Below are 20,958 nucleotides of genomic sequence, written 5' to 3' on the forward strand. Positions count from 1 at the left end.
CATGAAATTGATGAATGCGACTATAAATGATATACAAGTATATGTGTGTATATGTGAATTATATAAAACAAAAATAATATATGTATGCGTGTATGTAATGATGAAGCAGTCCTTGTATTCGAACAAATCTAATTCGTTTCCAGCGGTATATTTTTCTGTATGACCTGTTAAATGAAAGAAACTTGTGAATAATTTGTTTTTATTTAAAGTGAGAAAAAAAAATCGACCTACCTCAGCACACATATTCTTGTAGATTTCATCTGTATCCCAAGGACCACGTTCCGGCAGTGGTATGCCACGACGCCGTAGTTCTTGAACACAATCAGTCAAATCGAAAATGGGCAGAGGATCAATTTTGGCCTTGGCCACCTTAGCTGTTAGATATTCAACGTAGTGGGTCCTACAAAGAGGATAAGGGAGTAAGTTTTAAAAAGTATCACAAAAGATAACTTGAATTTAGAAGTAAGAGTAATTGTAGTGAGCTTTCCAATTTCTCAAAAAAATCATTTGGTCTTGTGTGATATTTGAGGAGTTTTGTTCCATAGAAGTAATTTTCGCTACCCCGAGAGTTGTCACATCACTACTTACCGACACATTCCAGCATGTTTATCGGGCACATCACTATTACATTTGGTATCCACCAAACCATTTGGTGTCTCTTTTTGTATGGGAATGGGACAGAGGAGTGGTTGTTTTTGTGATGAACCCGGGATGCTATCATCATTTGTTTCGATGGGATCCACCTCAAAGTCCACACCATTATTTTTCAATAGAATTTGTAGCTGTACGGGTAATTTATCTCTTAAATAGAAGAGACAATTGCGGGGATGATGGGCGTGAAGGCCAAGCTTGGCGCAATACGGTGAAATGTTACATTTGGCACCCATCATAAATGGTTTGGCACAGCCATAGCAAAATTCATATTTGCATTGGGTGCAGGTGAAATGCATGCAACCTCCTCTGTAAAATAAAATTTGTGAGAAATTCAGAGAGGAATTTTATAGGGAAGAGCAGGAATGTTATGAACGGAGACTTACCGGGCAAGAGAATATCTAAATTTACACTTTGGACAATCAATACCATTCTGATCTAAATGCTCCTTGACACCCAAGGCTTGGACGGCGGGATCATTGGCCAGTTCCCATTCTAAGAATTTTTCACAGGAAATGCCTTCGTGTTGTTTTTGCCACTAAACAAAAAATAACAATTTTAAATTATAAAAATATAGTTATTCTATAATTTATAAATATAAATTTAATGGTCCAGGACTTACTGTTTTCCTGCACGAAGCACATGTCACCGAACCGCAATCGGGACAAATTAATCTCTTTTGTTTGGGTCTTGCAAAGAAACCCGACGAACACTGAACACACCATTTAAAATTGGGATCTTTGAGCAGAGTACGATCTCTCAGTTTACGCTGGAATAGTTCATGCACCTCAGGTTCGACAATATTTTTCAAGAAGATATCCAAATTGGAGAAATATTCCAAATTATCATCTTCGTGTTCGCTTTGATTGTGCAATTCGGGTAATTTGCAGAATGGACAATTACAATCGTTAATACTGCGTTCGGTTATCTACAAAAAGGGAGAAGATAATAAAAAGAGAGTTGTGTAGGTATACTCGTTCTTCTCAGTTGAGTACATATTTTTCGAATTTTTTGAATTGTTTGTCCTAAATATATATATTCGGTGTATATTATCTTTTCTTTCGATTTCTCTTGTTCAGTGACTTATGATAAAAATTAATGGAGAATATTTTTGTCTTTTATACCGGCCTTCTAGAACGACATCTAGTGGGGGAAATTGGTGCGAACTCGGAATAAGATCGGTTTTAACCCTAAAATGAGTTTTCATATTTTTAAGATTTTTGACGTTTATTCTGAGACTTAAAACTAAATGGCGAACTGAGTGTAAACGTATTAGACAAACATATTTCTTACATTTTTATGAGTAATATTGCCAAAGACAACATATACCTAAAATGCAAGGAGAAATCTTTATCCGAATATTTTCGTGAAAATGGAAAATACTGCCACGCCTTTTTAGGTTACCTCCCGATGTAAATATTCAAATAGCCGACACACCTGTTTCCTATTTTTAGCTCCTCTTTCATAATTTTTTGGAATTTCCCGAAAATTATTAAAAAATTGAAATTTTCTGCACAGGGTATAGATCGATCCTCTTCCCCTCTATTAATCATCTGCCCATTACATACCTGTACGGTGAAATAAGTTTTGGCGCATTGTTTGCAGCATTTGTGGGTACACTTGAGCATCGATACGATTTCGTTGAGCGCATACGTTCCGCTGCATAGTTCACAGTCTTGTTTGAGCAATGCTATGGCATGTTCCAAATCACTGCATTCTTTGGCGGCCCATATTGAGACATCCTTCTGGAATTTCATGCTTACTAGAGCAGCTGCAATTTGGGCCTCTGCTATGGTATTCACCAGTTCTTCTTTCATGAATTTATCCACCAGTTCCTGATAAAATAAGAATGATTTCATTATTTGATCTTTAATTTGAAAAGAAAACAAGAACCTAAAATCGGCCAGGAGGCTATGTAAAACAGGACATTAGTCCTATCTATCTAGATACGAACATTGATTATAACAATACCCACTACTTACCTCTGTATTGACATCTTCAGGTTCCTGAACACTTGGATATGCCCTAAATACCGGTACACTCATTTTACGCTGCCTTATCTCAATCGGTTCGGGTTCTTCCTCGGTTGATGTACTCTCATAATCATCATCGGAAAAACAGGTTTCATGATATTTCTTTTTCGGTATACGAGGTGTTGTTCGAGTTTTGAACAAAGAACTCGTACTGGGCAATTCTGTGGTGGTGGTGCTGCTGCTGGTGATACCGGAGTTCGGTCTTGTCAGCCGATTAATGGCTTCGGTAATCGAAGGTTTTCTTGCAATTGTGGTGGGCCCTTTTAATTGGGGTTTATTATTGTTGGATTTTTGTTGTGTTTGGAAGCGTTGCGTTATTGTCTTCACCGATGTCAAGACTATGGGTGTTGGTGGTCCCGAAAATGATTTTGAGCGTGTGGGTAAAATCATTTTTGGTTCGGTTTTACTTCTTAAGTTGCCAGTTGTGGTCTTTGGAGGATCCTTTGATTTGGTATTTGTTTCTTTAACGGGTTCATTGTTTGTTTTGGGCTTCTGATCCCTTTGGCTATTGTTGGGTTTGGGTATTTTACTAGCAGTTGCCTGTTTCTTGGTGGTCGTTTTCGCATCCTCTTTCTTTTTGTTTGTTGTTGTTGTGGTTTTCGGTTTGGCAGTTTGTTTGCTGGTTGATGGTCTACTATCGTCATCATCCTCTATAGATTTTAATTTTGTCAACTTCGATTCTTTGCCCTTGGCGGGTGTCTCTCTTGCAGTTGCCGTAGTACCAGATGTAGATGGTAATTCATGATCTTTACTCAATGAAGGAGATGGGGATGAAGTGGTGACTTGTGACAAAGATGAATCATTAGTAGTAGTTGTGTTAATAGCTTCCTTGGAGGATGTGGTGTTTTCTGTAGACAAAACTATTTCGGCCGGTAATTCGGGTATATAGTTTTCTATTTGTGGTGGCAACATTTCTGTAACTGGAGCCAGCACAATTTCCGTTGCCATTTCAGGTAATGAATTTTCGCTTTCCAAAACGTTGTTAATTGTCAGAGGCATGGATTCAGTTTCAATGGTTATACCACCAGCTGATGTTGAGTTGTCCTCAGTGGCCTCCTCCATTGTGGCACTTTCCTCTGTGCGTCTATTTGTGAGAACAGCCTCAACTGGAATTTCGGGTATTTGATTTTCCGTTTCCAAATAAGCCATAGTTTCATTATTAGAAATGGAAATATTTGAAGATTGAGTTTGATTAGAATCGCTTGAAGTTTGAAGAATTAAGTGCTCAGATGTGGGTGATGCTGATGGTGAGGATGACAAATTATGTTCGGGTGACTGTGATGCATTGTCATGGATATGCTCTGGCTCATTGTGAATTTGTTCAGATGTATTATTTATATTACTTGCTATGTCCTGCACATTCTCATCCTCCTCTTCGGCAGCATCCACAGTTGCATCACCAATTATTTCATTAAATTCTTCGGGTTGATCTTCCCATTGGCCCTCTTCATCTTCAGCATCTTCGTCGTCGTCTTCTTCATCCAAATCCTCAAGTTCCTCCTCTTCCTCCTCATATTCCTCTTCGATTTCTTCCTCTTCTTCGCCATCATCATCATAGTCATCACTGTACTCATCGGTATAATCATCCTCATCCGTGGAAGATTCAAAGTCATCCATATTGATTTCCTCTCTCATTTGTTTGATTAGCCTCTGGGTATCCTTTACCAATTCGGAGAGATTTTGCTTACTGGGATCTCCGGAGGGTATAAATTCACTGGGTGGTGATTTGAGACCCGACGAAAAGCTAATTGCCGAATGTACTGTAGAGCTGCTGGTAGATGGTACCACCGTACTCTCTTCCATTGATGTCTCACCATTGTCATGTTGGATCATGAGAAACATTTCATTGGTACTGGTGGGAGATTGCACATCATCGAAACGTGATTCCGTATCGGTGGGTGATTGGACATATGTTCGGGAGTCTATATCGTTTAGAGATGAATCACTTGCCAGACTATAAAGTTCATCTTCGGAATCTTCTTCAGCATCATTGGCATCAGCATCGTTGAGGATGTCATTACTTGGAGATTCTTGTTGTGGAGTTTCATCTTTAGGTAAAGCAGAAGTTGGCCTTGGAGTCTCTTTTTCGGGTTGTGCATTTTGGGATGAAGTTTTTGAAGTTGTTGTTGTTGGTGTTAAAATTAGACTGGCATTACTTGCAGTTCTACGCACCGGAATTTTGGATACTCTTCTAGCATTTTTAGCTACGGCCGGTTGTTTTATTTCCGATTCCGAGCCTTGATTTTGGGATGCCATGTTTGTTGCAGATTCTGTGATGTTAGAAACCGCAGTCTCGGTTGGGGTTTCGACCACAGGAGGTATTTCTTCAGTGGTAGAGTTTGGACTTTGCGATGTCATATTTGTTTCAGATTCCACGGTTTGACCAGTGATCTCCGAGGTGGAAACTGTGGTTTCATTTCGATCTGAAGCTTGTTGCCTCATTTCAGTTCCAGAACTTTGACTTTGTGGTGCAGCTGTTGCCTCAGATTCAATGGGTTTCTCCGTGGACTCCATGACGGAAACTTCATTATCGGTTTGATTTTGGACTGTAATACTTGGAGAAGATTCTGTTGACTGGGATCCACTAGGAGTGATTTCCATCGTATTTTTAGTTAAGGATTGGTCAGTACCCTGTAATTGGGCCTCAATTACGTTACTGGAGGAATTTGATTCAGTAATTGCTTCACTGGCGTTTGAAGGTTGTGTTGTCTCCCTATTTAACGAGGGTGTTATTGTGTATGACGATGGTAAGACTTCATCAACAGCTACAATTGTTTCTGCTGGCTCCATAGAGCTTCTTGTTGATTTATAACTTAAAGTGTCATCATTCGGTGTTACGGAAACCGAGATGTTATTTTCGATAGTCATATGACTTTCCTCGGCTTCATCGATTTCCAATTCCACAGATTCTTCTTGAATGTCACCAGAGGTGCCCTTTGATGTTTCATTATCAGCTTGAGTAATGGATTCTATGGTTCCCTCGGCTGAAATTTCCTCATTCAAATTTTGAGTAGACTCTTGAGCCGGTACAGAGAGAAGGGATGCTGATGAAGTTTCAGTCTCTTCTACTGGACTTATTCTGGGTTCTGAAACTTCATTAGAGGCACTTGATGTTTGATCGGCTTGCTCATTATTTTCAGTTTTTGCATTTTCAATTTTTTCTTTTAGAACTTCGGTTGGAGTGTACAACTGGGCGGTTGAATGGTCTTGGTGTTCCCTCGATGTTGGCATTGCGGGAAGTTCAATGTTTTCAGTAGCTGATTCTAATGGTACTTCACTATTCGACTTCTCTTCTAGAACTTCAGTTCCTATAACTGTCGAAGTTGTAGGCAAGGGCTCTACAACTTCTGATGCTGTTGTTGCTGCGGGAGTACTCAAAGACTCCATTACTGGAATATAACTCGGCATAGCTTTTTCGGATTCTTCAACTTTTACCTCCTCTACTGGAACTTCAGGTGTCTTTACCACCCTTTCCACCAATGGCGGTAATGGCAAATCCTCAATTGTTGTTGGAAGTGATGATTCTGCAGACTCACTTGCCAATTCATGAATAGTTACTGGGATATTTTTCACCACACTTTCCGGTCGAGTTTCTTCCTCAATGGCCGGTGGAGCTTCTGGTGCCCGGTACATTTTATAAACCTCTCTAGAAGCATCCGCCATAGAATCAAATTTAAATTGTTGTTGATGTTCCCTTTGCAATGCCTTGTCAAAGGCCATCTGGAAAGTAGCTATCTCGGCGGTGTACACATACTCTGGTGGTAGTTCCTCCCGAATCGAAGCATTTCTCAGATTCGGTTTTATTACCTCCTCCATTAGGAATTCATCTTGATCTATTGGTGGTGGCGGTGGTGGAAGTGGTGTGGCTTCAATGTCATCCACAACTTCTTCTGCTCCTTGAGATTCGTTTGGTATTTCCAATTTTGTTGTGACCTCTGTATCTTCCATTAATTCCATTTCGACCTGTTGTACCAAATTCGGAACAATCTCCTGGATATGCTGCCATACAAAATTCTTGACGTCTGCCTCATTTTCCATGCCATTCTTCTCGGGAGAGGATTTCTGCTGCTGCTTAAATTTGGATGTGTTAATGGGACTTTTGGTTAGTATGCGCATGTCCTCGGGATCTTCAAAGTCCGCCACGTCCGATCGGTTCTGTTTCATATTGTCAATCATGTCTTTGATGGATCTGAGCACTTGTTCGTTTTGCTTTTGTTGATTCTGTTCCATGCTGCCGATTAGTGATTCCAAATCTTTTAGCATACTTTTGTTATTGAGAATGGCATCATCGATGGGCGGCGGTGGAGGTGGTAGGGGGCTGGCGGCATAGTCTTTCATACTGGCATTGCTGCTGTATGTGGAAGTGTTATCGGGCAGATTATGGTGTGGTTCATAGGCATTCATTATTGATTCGGGTAGATCGAATGGGGAGGGTGGTGCTTGGCTGGTGTTGGCGGTATTGGTATTGGGTGATGGAAAAGCTCCATTCGCATTGGGTATTTGCATGCAATCGGAAGCATTGGCACTGAGAAAGTTATGAATGTCTAAAAATGAGAAAAAGGAAAAGAACGAAAAATCGTTATGAGCAAATGATGGGCGAGTAGAAACAAAGTAGAGAAGAGAGCTGTGGCCTTTGCCGTAGGTTTAGCTAACCTTTGTCCATGCCATACGCTGATGATTCGTTGTTGTTGTGGTGCGAGGGCGGAATGATCATGGCACCACTTTCGTTTTCAACGCCACCTGGTGAACCCCAGATGCGCATTAGAAATGGCTTTAGTTGAGTGCGGCCCAAATCCATTAAAGCCATTTCCACATTGCCCTGATGGGTGGTCAGAGCTGTGACCACATCTTCACGCGAGAAATTTCCCTTGCTGGATATTTCACGATATTTGCGCTGACGTTGTTCGATACATTCGGAAACAGCTTGCCAAATGTTACCGGTATGCAGGCGTAAGGCTTCACGGGCTTCCATTTGGGAAATGGTACCAATGGTGTTTTCGGCACGTTCTTGGCCATATTTGGTTGCCAAACTCTGTACGGTTTGTATTAGTTTGGGCCAATTGTCTCGCAGCCAAACCAGGGGATGCATATCGGGTCCACAGTATTTCAGGGCAGCATTTAATTCCTCGGTGGTGTATTTTAATAAATCGGATTCCTAGAGATTAGTAAAAGGATAGATATTAGAATCAGTTTAAAGATCATTTAGATGCAGCTCGGCTATACTTTATGATGATCCATGCCGCTGTGACGAAACGATGATGATGACAAATCATAACTACTGCCGGTGAGGGGAGAATGCATTTGTGATGATGCCTGTGTGGGAGTAAATGAAAATGATAACAAAGGATTAGTGGGGATTTCAAGGATATGTTTGAGAGTGTGTGGTTTTGGGGGGTATATTTACTCTTTGCAATAGCTGCAGTTCGCTGATGGAGGGATGTCGCCTTCCCATGCCACCTCCATGATATGCCTCAAAGTCCATGGACATAGCATCATCCATACGTAAATCATTGTTACTGCGATACCGTTGATAACGCTCATGATTGGGATAATAGGATTGTGGATTTTGATTATTTTGAAAATGCTGATACGGTGTGGAGGCAATGTGGGAGATGTTGTGTATATTGTGCAGAACTTCGTTCTCAAATGATTTCAAATCATGAATTTTGGTTGTATTGGGGAAATTGTTTGTCTGCTAAAGAAAATAATATAGGATATAGAAATGAAAATGATGAATGATAGTAAATATACAAATAAAATGGGGGATATGTATATGTGATTTTGCAAAAAATGTATTCTGGATGAAAAAAAAATTATCTGTAGAAGTCCGTGCAGCAGTGCTGGGCATAACTAAATTGAGAGTAAGTCTGTTTGAGCGCAACTGAGAATTCATCATTAAAAACGACTGATGAAAAGAAAAAAAGGTTATTACGGTAGCCACAGCATGGCTGCTTTTTAGTCTATGTATAAAGGTCTTATAAAACCCCTGTGGAAAGTATTTCATTCAGATAAAACTAAGGGTATTCTATATATAAGACATTTAGATGATATGATGTCTATAGGGGATCTCTGAAAGGTCTTCGATTTGTATTAAACTCTTGGAAGAACCTCAGAAGGACTCACAAATATATATCTTGTATTCCAAATAATTCTGGAAGGTCTCTGTTCTTTTGAAGAACAGAGGCAAATCTTCTAACTCTGAAAAATCTTTAATCTATAGAAGACTTGCGATATGTTCATTTAGAGGTCCTCAATTCTATATGAGACTTCAGAAATATAATTTATCTATTGACAACATCCAATTTTTTACCTACTTTATTAGGTGTCTTACGGACATATATAAGAACTATGGAAGATATTTTATTCAGATAAAATTATAGGTATCCTATATATGACATTTAGGTGCTCTGATGTCTACAGGAGATCTCTGAAAGATCTTCGATCTGTATTAAACTCTTGGAAGGACCATAAAAGCCTCTGAAATATAGATTGTATTCCTTATACTTCTGGAAGCCTCTTTTCTTTTGAAGAACCCAGGCAAATCGTGTAACTCTGAAAATATTTAATCTGTAGAAGACTTGTGGGATGTTCTTGGTCTACAAGAAACCTTAATTCTATATGAGACCTTAGAAATATATGTTATTTATTGACAACTTCCATTTTTCCTATTTTATTAGGAGCCTTGTAGACCATTTATAACTTTTATGGGGTTTAGAATATCCGTAGTTTTCTAAATCTCTAAAATTCCAATCAATTACTATCTAATGAAATGAGAACCTTCTCCTGAATTCAAAATTATGCCAAAAGTCAAAGATCCACCTTATCATCCCACATTCAGCAATAAAAATACTCACCTGTATTGCATCATGAATACCATTGGTCATCAAAGGTTTTGCAGGAGGAGTTTCTTCCTTATCAGCCATTTTTCGTAAGGGCAAAGTTTCATAAGTCTAGGAAAAAAAGTCAGGAATTTTAATAATAAAGGAATCTAACCCGGCAAAAAGGGCATGAGAAAACCTACTTGGGTCGAAATGGTTTGAGGTGGTGGCGAAGTGCCAATTTCTCTGGCCTGAGATTTGCGTGACTCCTCTACTTGACTTTCAACGCTGGCCGATTTGCTACGCCTGGACGGGCCACAAGCCGTCGATACCTTGGTGGAGGTTTTCTTTGCTGATGGCGCAGATGAGGCGGTTTCAGCTTTGCGTGACACTTCATTGGCTGTGGCCTGTATATTTTCATCCAATGCCGCCCATATATCTTCCACAGATTCTACAACATCGAGTCGAATACACAAAACAAGAAAGGGGGAATTAATAAAACAACGTCAATTGTGTTTCAAGGGTATGGTGTATTTTGTTGTTGTTAAATATTGTTAATTTTGTTGTTGTTGTAACTGGTGTATTACAATATATGTACGTATATAAAAAATGTTACTAAAACTAATGAAGATCATAATTATTATTGGGTCAGTAAGGAGCTGAAGAAGGCGAAGACGACAAAACAAAAGTGAGAGATGCTTATGGGATGTGTGGGTGCGGTTGGTGGTTTTTGTCTTAGCTAAATTTTGTTCCTTCCAAAAATGAGATTCTCCTTGGCCTACCTTTCTTTTTCAGTGTATTGGTGGAGTTCTGGGAGGAGGTTTCTGTTGTTGTTGCTGCTTCGTTATTAACTGTTGTTGTAGATGAAGTTGTCGATGTATTCTTGGCGAGTATGGATTTCGCCTTTTCAGTAGATGTTGATGCTGATGAAGATGTTGTTGTTGTGGTGGTACCGCTTTTTTGCTCCTTTGTTGTTTTAACCGACTGAACTTGTTTAGGTGGTGATACGGATTTGGTTACCAATTTGGGTGGCTTGCTCGGGGTTTTACAACAAATGGTGCAAATTTTAATATTTGGCTCATTGACGAATGTACAAAATTCACATTCCCATTCTTGGTCTGGAGTAGAGGGTGGTGGTCCCAATGACACAGCATCGTCATCCAACAAAGGTGGTTCTGGTTCAGTTCCATTTACCTCACCATTTTCATGGACATTTTCGGTATTTGTTTCTTCTACATTTTCCACCACGGGTTCTTGTTGCTCTTCAACTTCCTCTTCCACTTCTTCTTCCTCCTCCTCTTCTTCTACTTCTTCCGATTCACTTTCTGTAACCGTTTTCTCCGGCAGTTTTTCTTCTTTTTTCTTGGCATGACCCACAGGCGTTTGAACGGCCATCGATTGTTTCGGTTTGGGAGGTGATTCACTTCGACGTTTCGATTTTGTTTGTTTTTGCTGTTTTAGGGATTCTTCTTTGAGTTTCTGTTCAATTTTAGCTTGAACCAAGGCTCGTGTACCCGAACCCTCTGAATCTAAATCCGAATATATTCGATTTGGTGCTGGTTTTTGTCTTGGACTATTGAATCCTGAGTCACCGGAACGATTGTTGCTGGTGGATATTTTTCTACCCGGTGCCCAATCATTGTGCACGGACTTCGCCACAGAATCTCTGCGTTGACTGCGTACCCGTGACCTTTGCTGACCAGAATCCAAATCGTCTTCCAACTGGATTTGTGATGCACTGGACATACGTCGTTGTCTTGTCCTGGACATAGTCGAACGATTCGAAACCATAGAACGACGATCATCTTCATCGGAATCTTCATCATCGGTGGCTTCGTCGTTGTGATAACTTGCACGTTGTTTTCGCCGCAAAGTGACCGATTTACGGCTTAAGGCTGGAGAGGCCATACGAGAGCCAGCTCGTGATGCAGCCCTAGAGGCAGAGGGAGGCATGCCAACCAAACCTGAAATGGGAAGGGAAATTAGTTATTATGAAATTGATATTTGTGTGTGGTTCTCACCTGGATTCATAACCGGCATTCCCTGCATATAGGGCTGGGCAAACATCTGACCCACCATGCCCCTCTGATTCATAAAAACTGGTGGTGGATACATGCCACTGTGCTGTGGCGGCATCATATAACCGGCCGAAACATTCAATGACAGATTTGAGCGATTTAAATGTTGCTGAGAACTAAGTTGATTGCTCCAAGGGTCATTGTGCATGGCCATGGGATGTGTGTGGCCCCAATTACCTTGTTGGGAGTGACTGCAGTTGGCACAGTTCAATTGAGCCATGGATTGGGCCTATGGGAAAAGGAAGATTATTTGCATTATTTTTCATCGAAAATAATTGCTTGTAGCTCACCTGTTGCATTGGATTATTGGGCCAGCCATTATTCATAACCGGTGCCTTACGCGGCGACTGATTCAAATTGAACACTGACGAGGACATGCCACGTTGACCCAATTGATTTGCCCTCTGGGCAGCCAGCTTGTGATGATGCAGGGCCAATTGGCGCTGGTGGAACAAATTGAAACTTGAATCGTCCGTTAGATCAAGATGAGATGAGTTGATACCAGATGACATGCTGCCAGAACGAAAATGTGATGGCGATGGTGAAATGCTAGACCACTGATCAAACGCATTGTGATTCTGATTGGATGGTTCAGAGAGATTGACGACGACACAAGACGTGATGGGTACATTCCATTACCAAACATCACAGTGGACCCAAAACACACACACAAAGGAGGCCATAAACACCATATAGAGACGCCACGAACAATAATTATTTGTGTGGGTGAGGTCGGGGTGTGGGAGAAAACACAATGGGGGAAACAAATTGTTATGAATTTCAATGAGAGAGGAAATGTCAGGAAGATATTCTCAAGATGAAAAAAGAAGAAAAACAGATCGCAATTTCTCGCTCTCAAACAGAGAGTGAGAATAGCTAGAGAGAGAGAAATTAGCTTTCCTATTGATTGTTTACCTGTTGCTCGCTGCTATAACCATTGCGATCTCTTTCCATCTGCTCTTTCTGTTGACGGTAGCGTTGCTGCAACATCTGCATGCGATCTAGTGTGGCATTTGCTTTGTTCTTTATCTTCTCCAAGACGACCGAGGGCGGTCGTTGTATATTGTCAAATACCGATTTAGGCGTAGTACAGCGTGACGATTCACTGGGAGTGGTGGGTGTTTTTGGTGTTTCCGGCAGTGGACGATTCAGAATGCTCAAGCCACGTTTCAGAGAGCCGACCCGTTCGTGCCAGGAGGCATTTTTCATGGAGGGTGTGGGTGAAGGCGGTACCGCCGGAATCGGGTTGGAATTTGCCTGATTTAAAAGAAATCGAAATACAAAATCAAAATTGTAATACTCAATTAGAGAGAAAGAGAGAGAAAGTGGTTTTCAAATGCTGTTTATTTTTCAATTGTTGTTCAAAAATTATGAATGTTGTTGTGAAGCTGTTACAATTTTGTTTAGCCAGAAGGGGCAGTGGTAATGGCAAGCAAAAAATTTAGATTTTTATTTCAATAACGAACGTTTCTATTGTCAACGAGCCAACAAATACGCTATGTATCTCGTTTAGAAAATCGTGCAGTAGCGTACCTGATCCTTGCGTTGCATTAATGGTGTCATTAGGCCACGTTTGTTACGTCTTGGTGGGGCTACTGGCGGTGTGGGTCCAGGTTGTCCGGGTAGAAGTTTGGGTGGTAGCGGTGGGTTGCTTTGTTCCAATGTCTGAAAAAAAAGATTTAAAAAATAGTAAAAAATATTTTTTGAAAATTATACAGAGAGAAGGTTCAAGGATAAAACCAGAAGGAGAAGATTCCCTAAATGTGGTTAATTTTTAATTCAGAAAATTTTCTATAAGTAAACTACACTCTGAAGATCTTTTCAAAACACTTATATAAATGTAGTAACTTTTTTTGATACTATTTTTGCGGATCGGATTTGAGGTCTATGGATTTGCTTCAGGAAGAAGATATTCTAAAGTTTTCTAATGTAGAAACCAGCTAACGGTCATTTACTTGTAAAAATATCTAAGTAATTAATTTTTTTTTCTCTCATTCAAATTATCATCATCCTTACAGGAAAAACTGCAATAAATAAAAAGAACTACAACATATTAAAGTGTTTTCATACGGAAGGAATAAAATCTATAGATACTGCAGATTTTCTATAGATACACCAATTTTATAGGTAGAAAGCCTTAGAATGGTATTATACATATAGAATACATTCAAACCTATAGTCCTTTCCTTTTCACCTTAAACTTCTCCGTTGCAAAGTTTCAACTTACCTTCCTCAGATGATTTTTACGTTTTGGATGCTTATGGAACATGTCATCGCAGGATGCACAGAATATTTGTTTCGAGCATTCTTCGCACATGACCCAGGGATTTGATGAACCGCAAAGGGTACATTTCAATTTGGTATCTGTAAAAAAATGCACACATTTTTAATGCTACCATCAACATTTTACATCGCTCACACATACCTGGTGTCTTCGAACCAGAACTAGCCGATGATGGCCTCATTGGGGTATTCGAATATTGTTGTTGATTTGAAAATTCAATAACTTCATAATCCGGTTCAGGTTGAGCAGAAGTTTTTGGCGGCAATGCTGGTTGTTTAACTGGTGCTGTGTTAATATGACCATTTTCTGAATTTAGAGGAGGCGGTGGTGGTTTGGGACCCACACGATCACTTTGTTCTGTCTAAAAGGTGTATTATAATATTATTTATTACTCATTTTCGAATTTAATTTTCAAGGTGCAAAATATAACTTACCACCCATGCTGGCATAGTGCGTTCATTGCGCATTAATAAATTTCTATTATTTGCTTGTAAGGCCATTTCCGTGCTAAAATGAATTTAAAACCAACAGAAAATTAATTTCACATTTGTTTAGAGGGACGTTTTTTCTGTCCGCCCATCAAGAAAAGGCTAAATATTTGGCAAATAACCGATCGTTCTTTACAAGAAAAGACAACAACGTTTAAATTGGGTGTCTGTGCTACGAATGAGGCAAATTGTTTAAAAATATTTCAAAAGCATATGAATATTTTGTCTTCTTCTTCTACTTAGATGCGAAATGAAATAAAATTTGAGATGATTAAAATGTGTATGGTAGAGGGGATGTGCAAAGAATATGGCAAGAAAACTTTGAAAATGTTTTCTTTTTTACACACAAACAAATCATTAAAGGCGATGACAACCTCTTTGCTTTTTTTTTGGAAAGCCACACGATATTTAAGGAAGAAAAATATAGAACACTGACAGAGAGAGAGAGCGAAGTTGTGAAGAGACTATTTCGAAATAAACCCAACATAAATATTTTATTGATTTCATTTTAGTTTGAAGATATGTATGTGTTTGGAAATGGAAGACGTTTCATTTAACATCATGTGAAACATATGTCGTATGAGTAATTCGATGAAACATTCGTCACCAGGGATCTCCATAATAAATGTTGGAGAGTTCGTCTCTCTGAGAGTAAAATGGTTTCTTAAAATCAGTAGTGTAATCTTGGCGTTTTTTTTTTTAATGTGAGACTAAGGGTAATTTGTGCCATAAGAAACTAAAAATAATTTTCTATAAAAAAACAAGTTATTGTATAGATTTTATAAAATATATTAATATTTTGAAAATTATTGAAAATCAAAGGACAAATCAGAAGAAAAAAAATGCAAACTTGTCGAAATTGGAAATTAACTGGCAATAATCATTGCCTTAATCGCCTTATACCAAAACATTGCAGAAGAGTTGGAGAACACCTAAATAAGATCCCTATAAAAAATAATTTAAAACACTTAATCCATTCGAAAGCTATAACGAAATTGCTATTGTGGTTTAAAACATGGATTTTAATATATTATGTATATATAATTTTTATTCCTACATCTAGACCTGATCCGTATAGACTAACACAAAACAAAAAACTGCACGATAGTCCAATTTTTGAATGAATTAAAGCGTTGATTTGGAGGGGTGCAAATCTAAGGAAGGAAAATATAGAACACTGACAGATAGAGAGCGAAGTTGTGAAGAGACTATTTCGAAATAAACCCAACATAAATATTTTATTGATTTCATTTTAGTTTGAAGATATGTATGTGTTTGGAAATGGAAGACGTTTCATTTAACATCATGTGAAACATATGTCGTATGAGTAATTCGATGAAACATTCGTCACCAGGGATCTCCATAATAAATGTTGGAGAGTTCGTCTCTCTGAGAGTAAAATGGTTTCTTAAAATCAGTAGTGTAATCTTGGCGTTTTTTTTAATGTGAGACTAAGGGTAACTGTGCCATAAGAAACTAAAAATCATTTTCTATAAAAAAACAAGTTATTGTATAGATTTTATAAAATATATTGATGTTTTGAAAAATATTGAAAATCAAAGGACAAATCTGAAGAAAAAATGCAAACTTGTCGAAATTGGAAATTAACTGGCAATAATCATTGTTTTAATCGCGATTGCTGACTTCTACTACAAAAATTTGCAGAGGCGGTGGGGAATACCTAAATAAGATCCCTATGAAAAAATAATTTAAAACACTTAATCCATTCGAAAGCTATAACGAAATTGCTATTGTGGTTTAAAACATGGATTTTAATATATTATGGATATATAATTTTTATTCCTACATCTAGACCTGATCCGTATAGACTAACACAAAACAAAAAACTGCACGATAGTTCAATTTTTGAATGAATTAAAGCGTTGATTTGGAGGGGTGCAAATCTACCACGGTTATTGATCTAATACTTAAATTTAAAAATTTCTAAAAATTATATATATGTAAAATATTTGTAATTGTTTTATTCTTTTATAAATAAAAATAGGTTGGGGAAAAGGAAATACATTCTTTCGGCAGGTGACTGTACTGATAGATTTTTCGTAGAGTATCGATCAAAGAACTTCAGATTTATGCTCGTTGGAAGCGTGACATTTCGCAGTAAAAAAAATATGCAAGCCAAGCGGCTAAAATTGTGAATGGTGTTTATGGTTACGATGGTTACAGAGACAAGTTTGTAATTAAAAAATGTTTTTAAAATAATAAGGGCCTTTCAAGGCAAATGATTTTAAATAACACTATGTAACAAGATTTGGGATTCTAGAGTGAAATACTCGCCACATTTCATGAAGAAAATGTTTATATATTTGTTTGCGACTATTGCCGTTATTTTTGATGTGGCATGTGTTCAGTAAAATTAAATGGAGAATATTTTTGTAAAATATATCTTCCTTATATCTAGAGTCATTGTGCGTCTTGTTCGTGTTTTTTTTTTTTAAACTAAACACCACAAGACGATTTTTTATACCCTTCACCACACTATGGTACAGGGTATTATGTCTTTGTGCATATGTTTGTAAAGAAAACGAGATAGCCACATGGTTCCTTTTGAGAATATGCCTTGAATCATTTTTGATGCATGTTCGTTCCTCTGTCCATGTTGAATTTTAAACAAAGTACATTTATAATCCGAATTGGATGGAATTTTGCACAGTTCATTTATTTGGCCCAAGGGCGAACCCAGTTTGAAATTGAAAAAAATCCGTTCAGATTTACATATAGCTCCCATATATAGTTTTGTCCGATTTTAAGTGCATGTGCACCAAAGACCCAAAGTTAAGCCGATTGGCACAAAATTTTGAATTTACTATAACATAACGTGAGTCAAGTTGTATTGAAATCGGTTCAGATTTAGATATAGCTCCCATATATGGTTTCGTCCGATTTTCTGTAAACGGTGCATTAAATACCCAACGTAAGGCCGATTGCCACACAATTTTGAAAAGGTACTAAAGTTGGTATAGCCTAACGTATGTCAAGCTTTGTTGAAATCAGTTCAGATTTAGATATAGCTCCCAAATTTATTTTCGTACCATTTGAAGTAAATATATATTTTCGGCCGATTTCATGTTATTTGGGTTCCTATAGTCAACGGTAGTCAGATTTAGATAATTTTTCCCATTGTAAACAAACGAACCTATATCTGTCATAAAAAATTGAAAAATTGAACTTCAAATATTCAACAACAATTTCACTCATACGATTATCGATTTTTTATCGTCCTTTTCAAATTTTACCAGATTCTTGCTAATAAATTTCAAATAAATTGTACGTTATGAAGAACTGCGACTTCTGTAAATCACTTCAGATTTAGATATAATTCCCCTATATATATTTTCGTCTGATTTCAAGTAAATGGTCCACCAAGGGAGATACTTCTGATCAATTGACACGAAATTATGCATAGGTTGCCGAACTGAATAAAAGATGACATGCGCCAAGTTTGATTTAAATAAACCTCAGAGATATTTCGTTTGATTTCTTGTACGTCAGTCCGATTGACTCGAAATTGTGTATATCATTCCAAATTGAGTCTAAAATAATATTTATCAAGTAATTTTTAGTTTTAATGGAATATTTTATATATCTAAGGTGTTATAGTCTATAGTGCAGATCACTGAAACTATTTGAACAATTTACACCCGATTTTTATATTAGATTTTTTTTTTATTGTTAAGACAATTTTTATTGTTTTCGCCTTCTTCAGCAGCTCTCTTGTGTTGTAAATCAATTAAAAAGTCAACTAATTTCCAAGTGCGTCTGGAGAAGTGCATCTAGAAAACGTCTGTTAAGTTTTCCGTTTGTAATACATCGAAAATATCTTCATAAATTTTTGATATGTTGCAAGTTCTCGAACTCCTAAACAAATTACAATTGATCACCAAAATTTTACGTTTAGGTATATCTGTCATATAGAGGTATTTGAGGGATTTTAACGATGATATAAATTGGAAAATATCGACTAGATGACCAATTTATTCGACCTTATTCTGTTTCCAATATTAACTAGTGTTCATTTATTTTAGATTTCCTAATTGACCAAATGGTACGCAATATATTGGAGAGAATGGACGTACCGAAGAGCATATGATCGTTAGGGATGCCTATGGTTTTATTAAATGTTCCTATTATTTTTCTTGATCATTTTTGCTATCAATCTTTCAAAAATTAAATGATTTTTCTAACAATTCAAAATTTGTCCAATATATAACGATTTTTTCGCTCTACAGACTTAGAAACACTGCCTCATATAAACATATCTTCTATTGTTTATTTTCTCTATGTATTATTACTCTCTTAGAGAATATTTAATAGAGAGGAAAACGGCAACATTTAAAACATAAATGCATAACATTTCTCTGAATGCATGTATTTTCATTCTCTCTCATTTCTATACTTCCGTAAAACGAAATGCACTCTCTCTCCCTCTCTCGCTAAAGGAAATCTGTCCTCTGATGAGAAAATATGCACTCGAAACAAGGTATTTTTTCATAGTTCCAAACTAAAAAATCTTGATGAGTGTTTTTATTCTTAAGTAAGGCCAAAAAATCCAAAGACCCATATTGCAAATATTGTTCTATTTTCAAAGGCCAAAAATAAATATTGTCAGAGTGGCATCCGTTGTGAGGAAACGGCAAAACCGAAGAAATGCAAATGTATGGCGGCGTGTGTGAAAGAACTGGTGTCTGAGGCAGGCAAACAGGCTGGTTGGTTGGCTGGCTGCCTGCTTGATTGCTTGCCGGTGATGCTGCTAGTGGTGGTGACGTTAAGATAGATGACGATGTGGTTGCTGCTAGTGCGGCTAGTGGCAGTGTAAGTAAGCCCAGGGAGACGTTGTTGTGTTATTTTTGAAATATCGACAACTATTTTTAAATGGCGCACAAAGCAAAATTTAAGACTTTTATAGGCAAAAATTTTCACAATTTATTTTTAGATGATTTTTTGTTTCGAAATTTTTTGCTTTTTATATTAAATTTGAATTTATTTGAAAATTGCTTTTTATTTGCATTTTAATATTTATTAATTAAAAATACACTGCTTACACTTCCTGTTTCCGTTTTTTCTTACTTTGATTTTTGGTTTTATTTTGCAATTCAAATATTATAATATATATAATTTTCTTTTTAAATTATTTTTAACTTTATCGTATGTTGTTCGTTTTTTATTGCTGGTGTCGTTTTCATCGATTTGAATATTATTTTTTTTATTTAGGAAATTTTCTTGTAATTTAAATTGATTATTTTACTTTCATGAAATTGTGTACATTTTATTTTTAATGTTTCGGCCTAAATAGCGTTTCTTACATAACTCGCGTGCCGTTCACAAATAAATGAATTGTCGTCCGACTTTAGACAATTTGTTTCTCTTGCTATTCGCACCGTCGATATGATTTTGTTCGTCGTCTATATCGTTTAACTTCTGCTCACAAACTGAACATTTGAAATGTCGCCGCGTACGGCAGAAGTGTTGAAATCGTATTCTCATTCTCTGGGCCAAAATAGAAGACGGCGACAACGATGAAGATGTGCAGAACACATTTCCTTTGTCAAACGTACTTTGGTCAAGAGTGTAACAAAAAAGCATCGGAGGCTGTGGTAGATCGAGCCTTGGTGACGCACTCTTTAGCAACTAAAAAAATTTGAGATCTCTTTCTATTCTCGTAATGCCAAGCAAACATTGTTGACATTTCCCTAAAGGAGAATGACAATTTCTTGGTAAGGAAAAAAAAGAAAATATAAAAACCAATTCATTTCCTAATGATCTTGTAAAGAAGAGGACAAAAAAAAAAAAGAAAATCCGTGCGGAAGGGTGTTACTTGTTGGCGATGATAAATTAAAATTAAAACGGAACGCAGACAAAATTGTTTTGTTTTGATTTTTTTTCGCCTACCAAAATAGAAAACATGAAGATGTGAAAATTGTCTGAAAACAAATCAGAAAAAAACATGCCGCTATTTTGTCAATTTTCTTATTTTTTTCTTGAGATTTTTTCGTTAGCCTCAATTAGCTAGTATATACAGCTCCCCACTCTCTCCATCTTGGCTAAATTGTTTTATTGGTTAATCAATGCGCCGGAATGACGACATTTTAAAAATCCCGCATAATTAAATTTACAATGTTTGAGATTTATTTTTAATAGTAGCTATTTTTGTGGTTTTCGATAAACAATTTTGATTTAAGATTTTTAATTACGAGCTATAGCCAAATAGTTAATTTCTTGATCTTTACAAAGATTTATAGTAGACAATTTTGAAATTTTATGGGTCGATTATTAGAACGATCATTCGATTGTAGTGAAATAAATAAAAAAACAAATATTTTTTTTTATGAATTGAATTCCAAATGTTTGAATTGAAATTTTATAAGAAAAAAAAAACAAAAAAGTAAGGAAAGTACCATTAACATAAAATCGGACAAACTATATTTGGAAGCTATATGTAAGTCTGAACCAATTATTCCCAATTTCAATAGGGTACGTCCTTGGGCCAAAAAAATGAGCTATGCCAAATTTTGTCCAATTCGTATCATAAATGCGACCTGTACTTTGCTTTCAGACAGGCGGACGGACATGCATGTGGTGTGGTGTCAA

At 37.2% G+C, this 20,958-nt stretch overlaps 1 protein-coding gene across 1 annotated transcript; it reads right to left on the bottom strand.

Moving 5' to 3' along the window:
* Nucleotides 1–584: 584 nt before the first annotated feature.
* LOC133337868 (E3 ubiquitin-protein ligase lubel) lies at nt 585–19,816 on the bottom strand. The gene is made up of 19 exons (XM_061546079.1): nt 19,616–19,816; nt 14,299–14,371; nt 14,006–14,225; nt 13,808–13,944; nt 13,093–13,245; nt 12,496–12,837; nt 11,871–12,158; nt 11,524–11,809; nt 10,456–11,466; nt 9,706–9,953; nt 9,539–9,634; nt 8,089–8,376; nt 7,908–7,997; nt 7,338–7,839; nt 2,634–7,228; nt 2,220–2,486; nt 1,274–1,579; nt 1,038–1,189; nt 585–960 (listed from the first exon to the last, which is right to left on the bottom strand). The coding sequence occupies exons 2-19, from the start codon at nt 14,362–14,364 to the stop codon at nt 585–587; spliced, it is 9,423 nt and encodes a 3,140-aa protein (XP_061402063.1). The 5' UTR covers nt 14,365–14,371; nt 19,616–19,816.
* Between the last annotated feature and the right edge of the window lie 1,142 nt (nt 19,817–20,958).

Source organism: Musca vetustissima, unplaced genomic scaffold (assembly GCF_032173495.1).
Source record: "Musca vetustissima isolate MV318-11 ecotype Yass unplaced genomic scaffold, APGP_CSIRO_Mvet_v1 utg320, whole genome shotgun sequence".
Lineage (NCBI taxonomy): Eukaryota > Metazoa > Arthropoda > Insecta > Diptera > Muscidae > Musca > Musca vetustissima.

Excerpts from the sequence above, each read along its gene's own strand:
- LOC133337868 (XM_061546079.1), bottom strand. The coding sequence starts at position 14,364 with ATGGCCTTACAAGCAAATAATAGAAATTTATTAATGCGCAATGAACGC. Across the intron at positions 13,246-13,807 it reads GTAAAAATCATCTGAGGAAG|ACATTGGAACAAAGCAACCC; the intron begins GTAAGTTGAAAC and ends CTTTTTTTTCAG. Across the intron at positions 1,580-2,219 it reads AAACTTATTTCACCGTACAG|ATAACCGAACGCAGTATTAA; the intron begins GTATGTAATGGG and ends CCCTTTTTGTAG.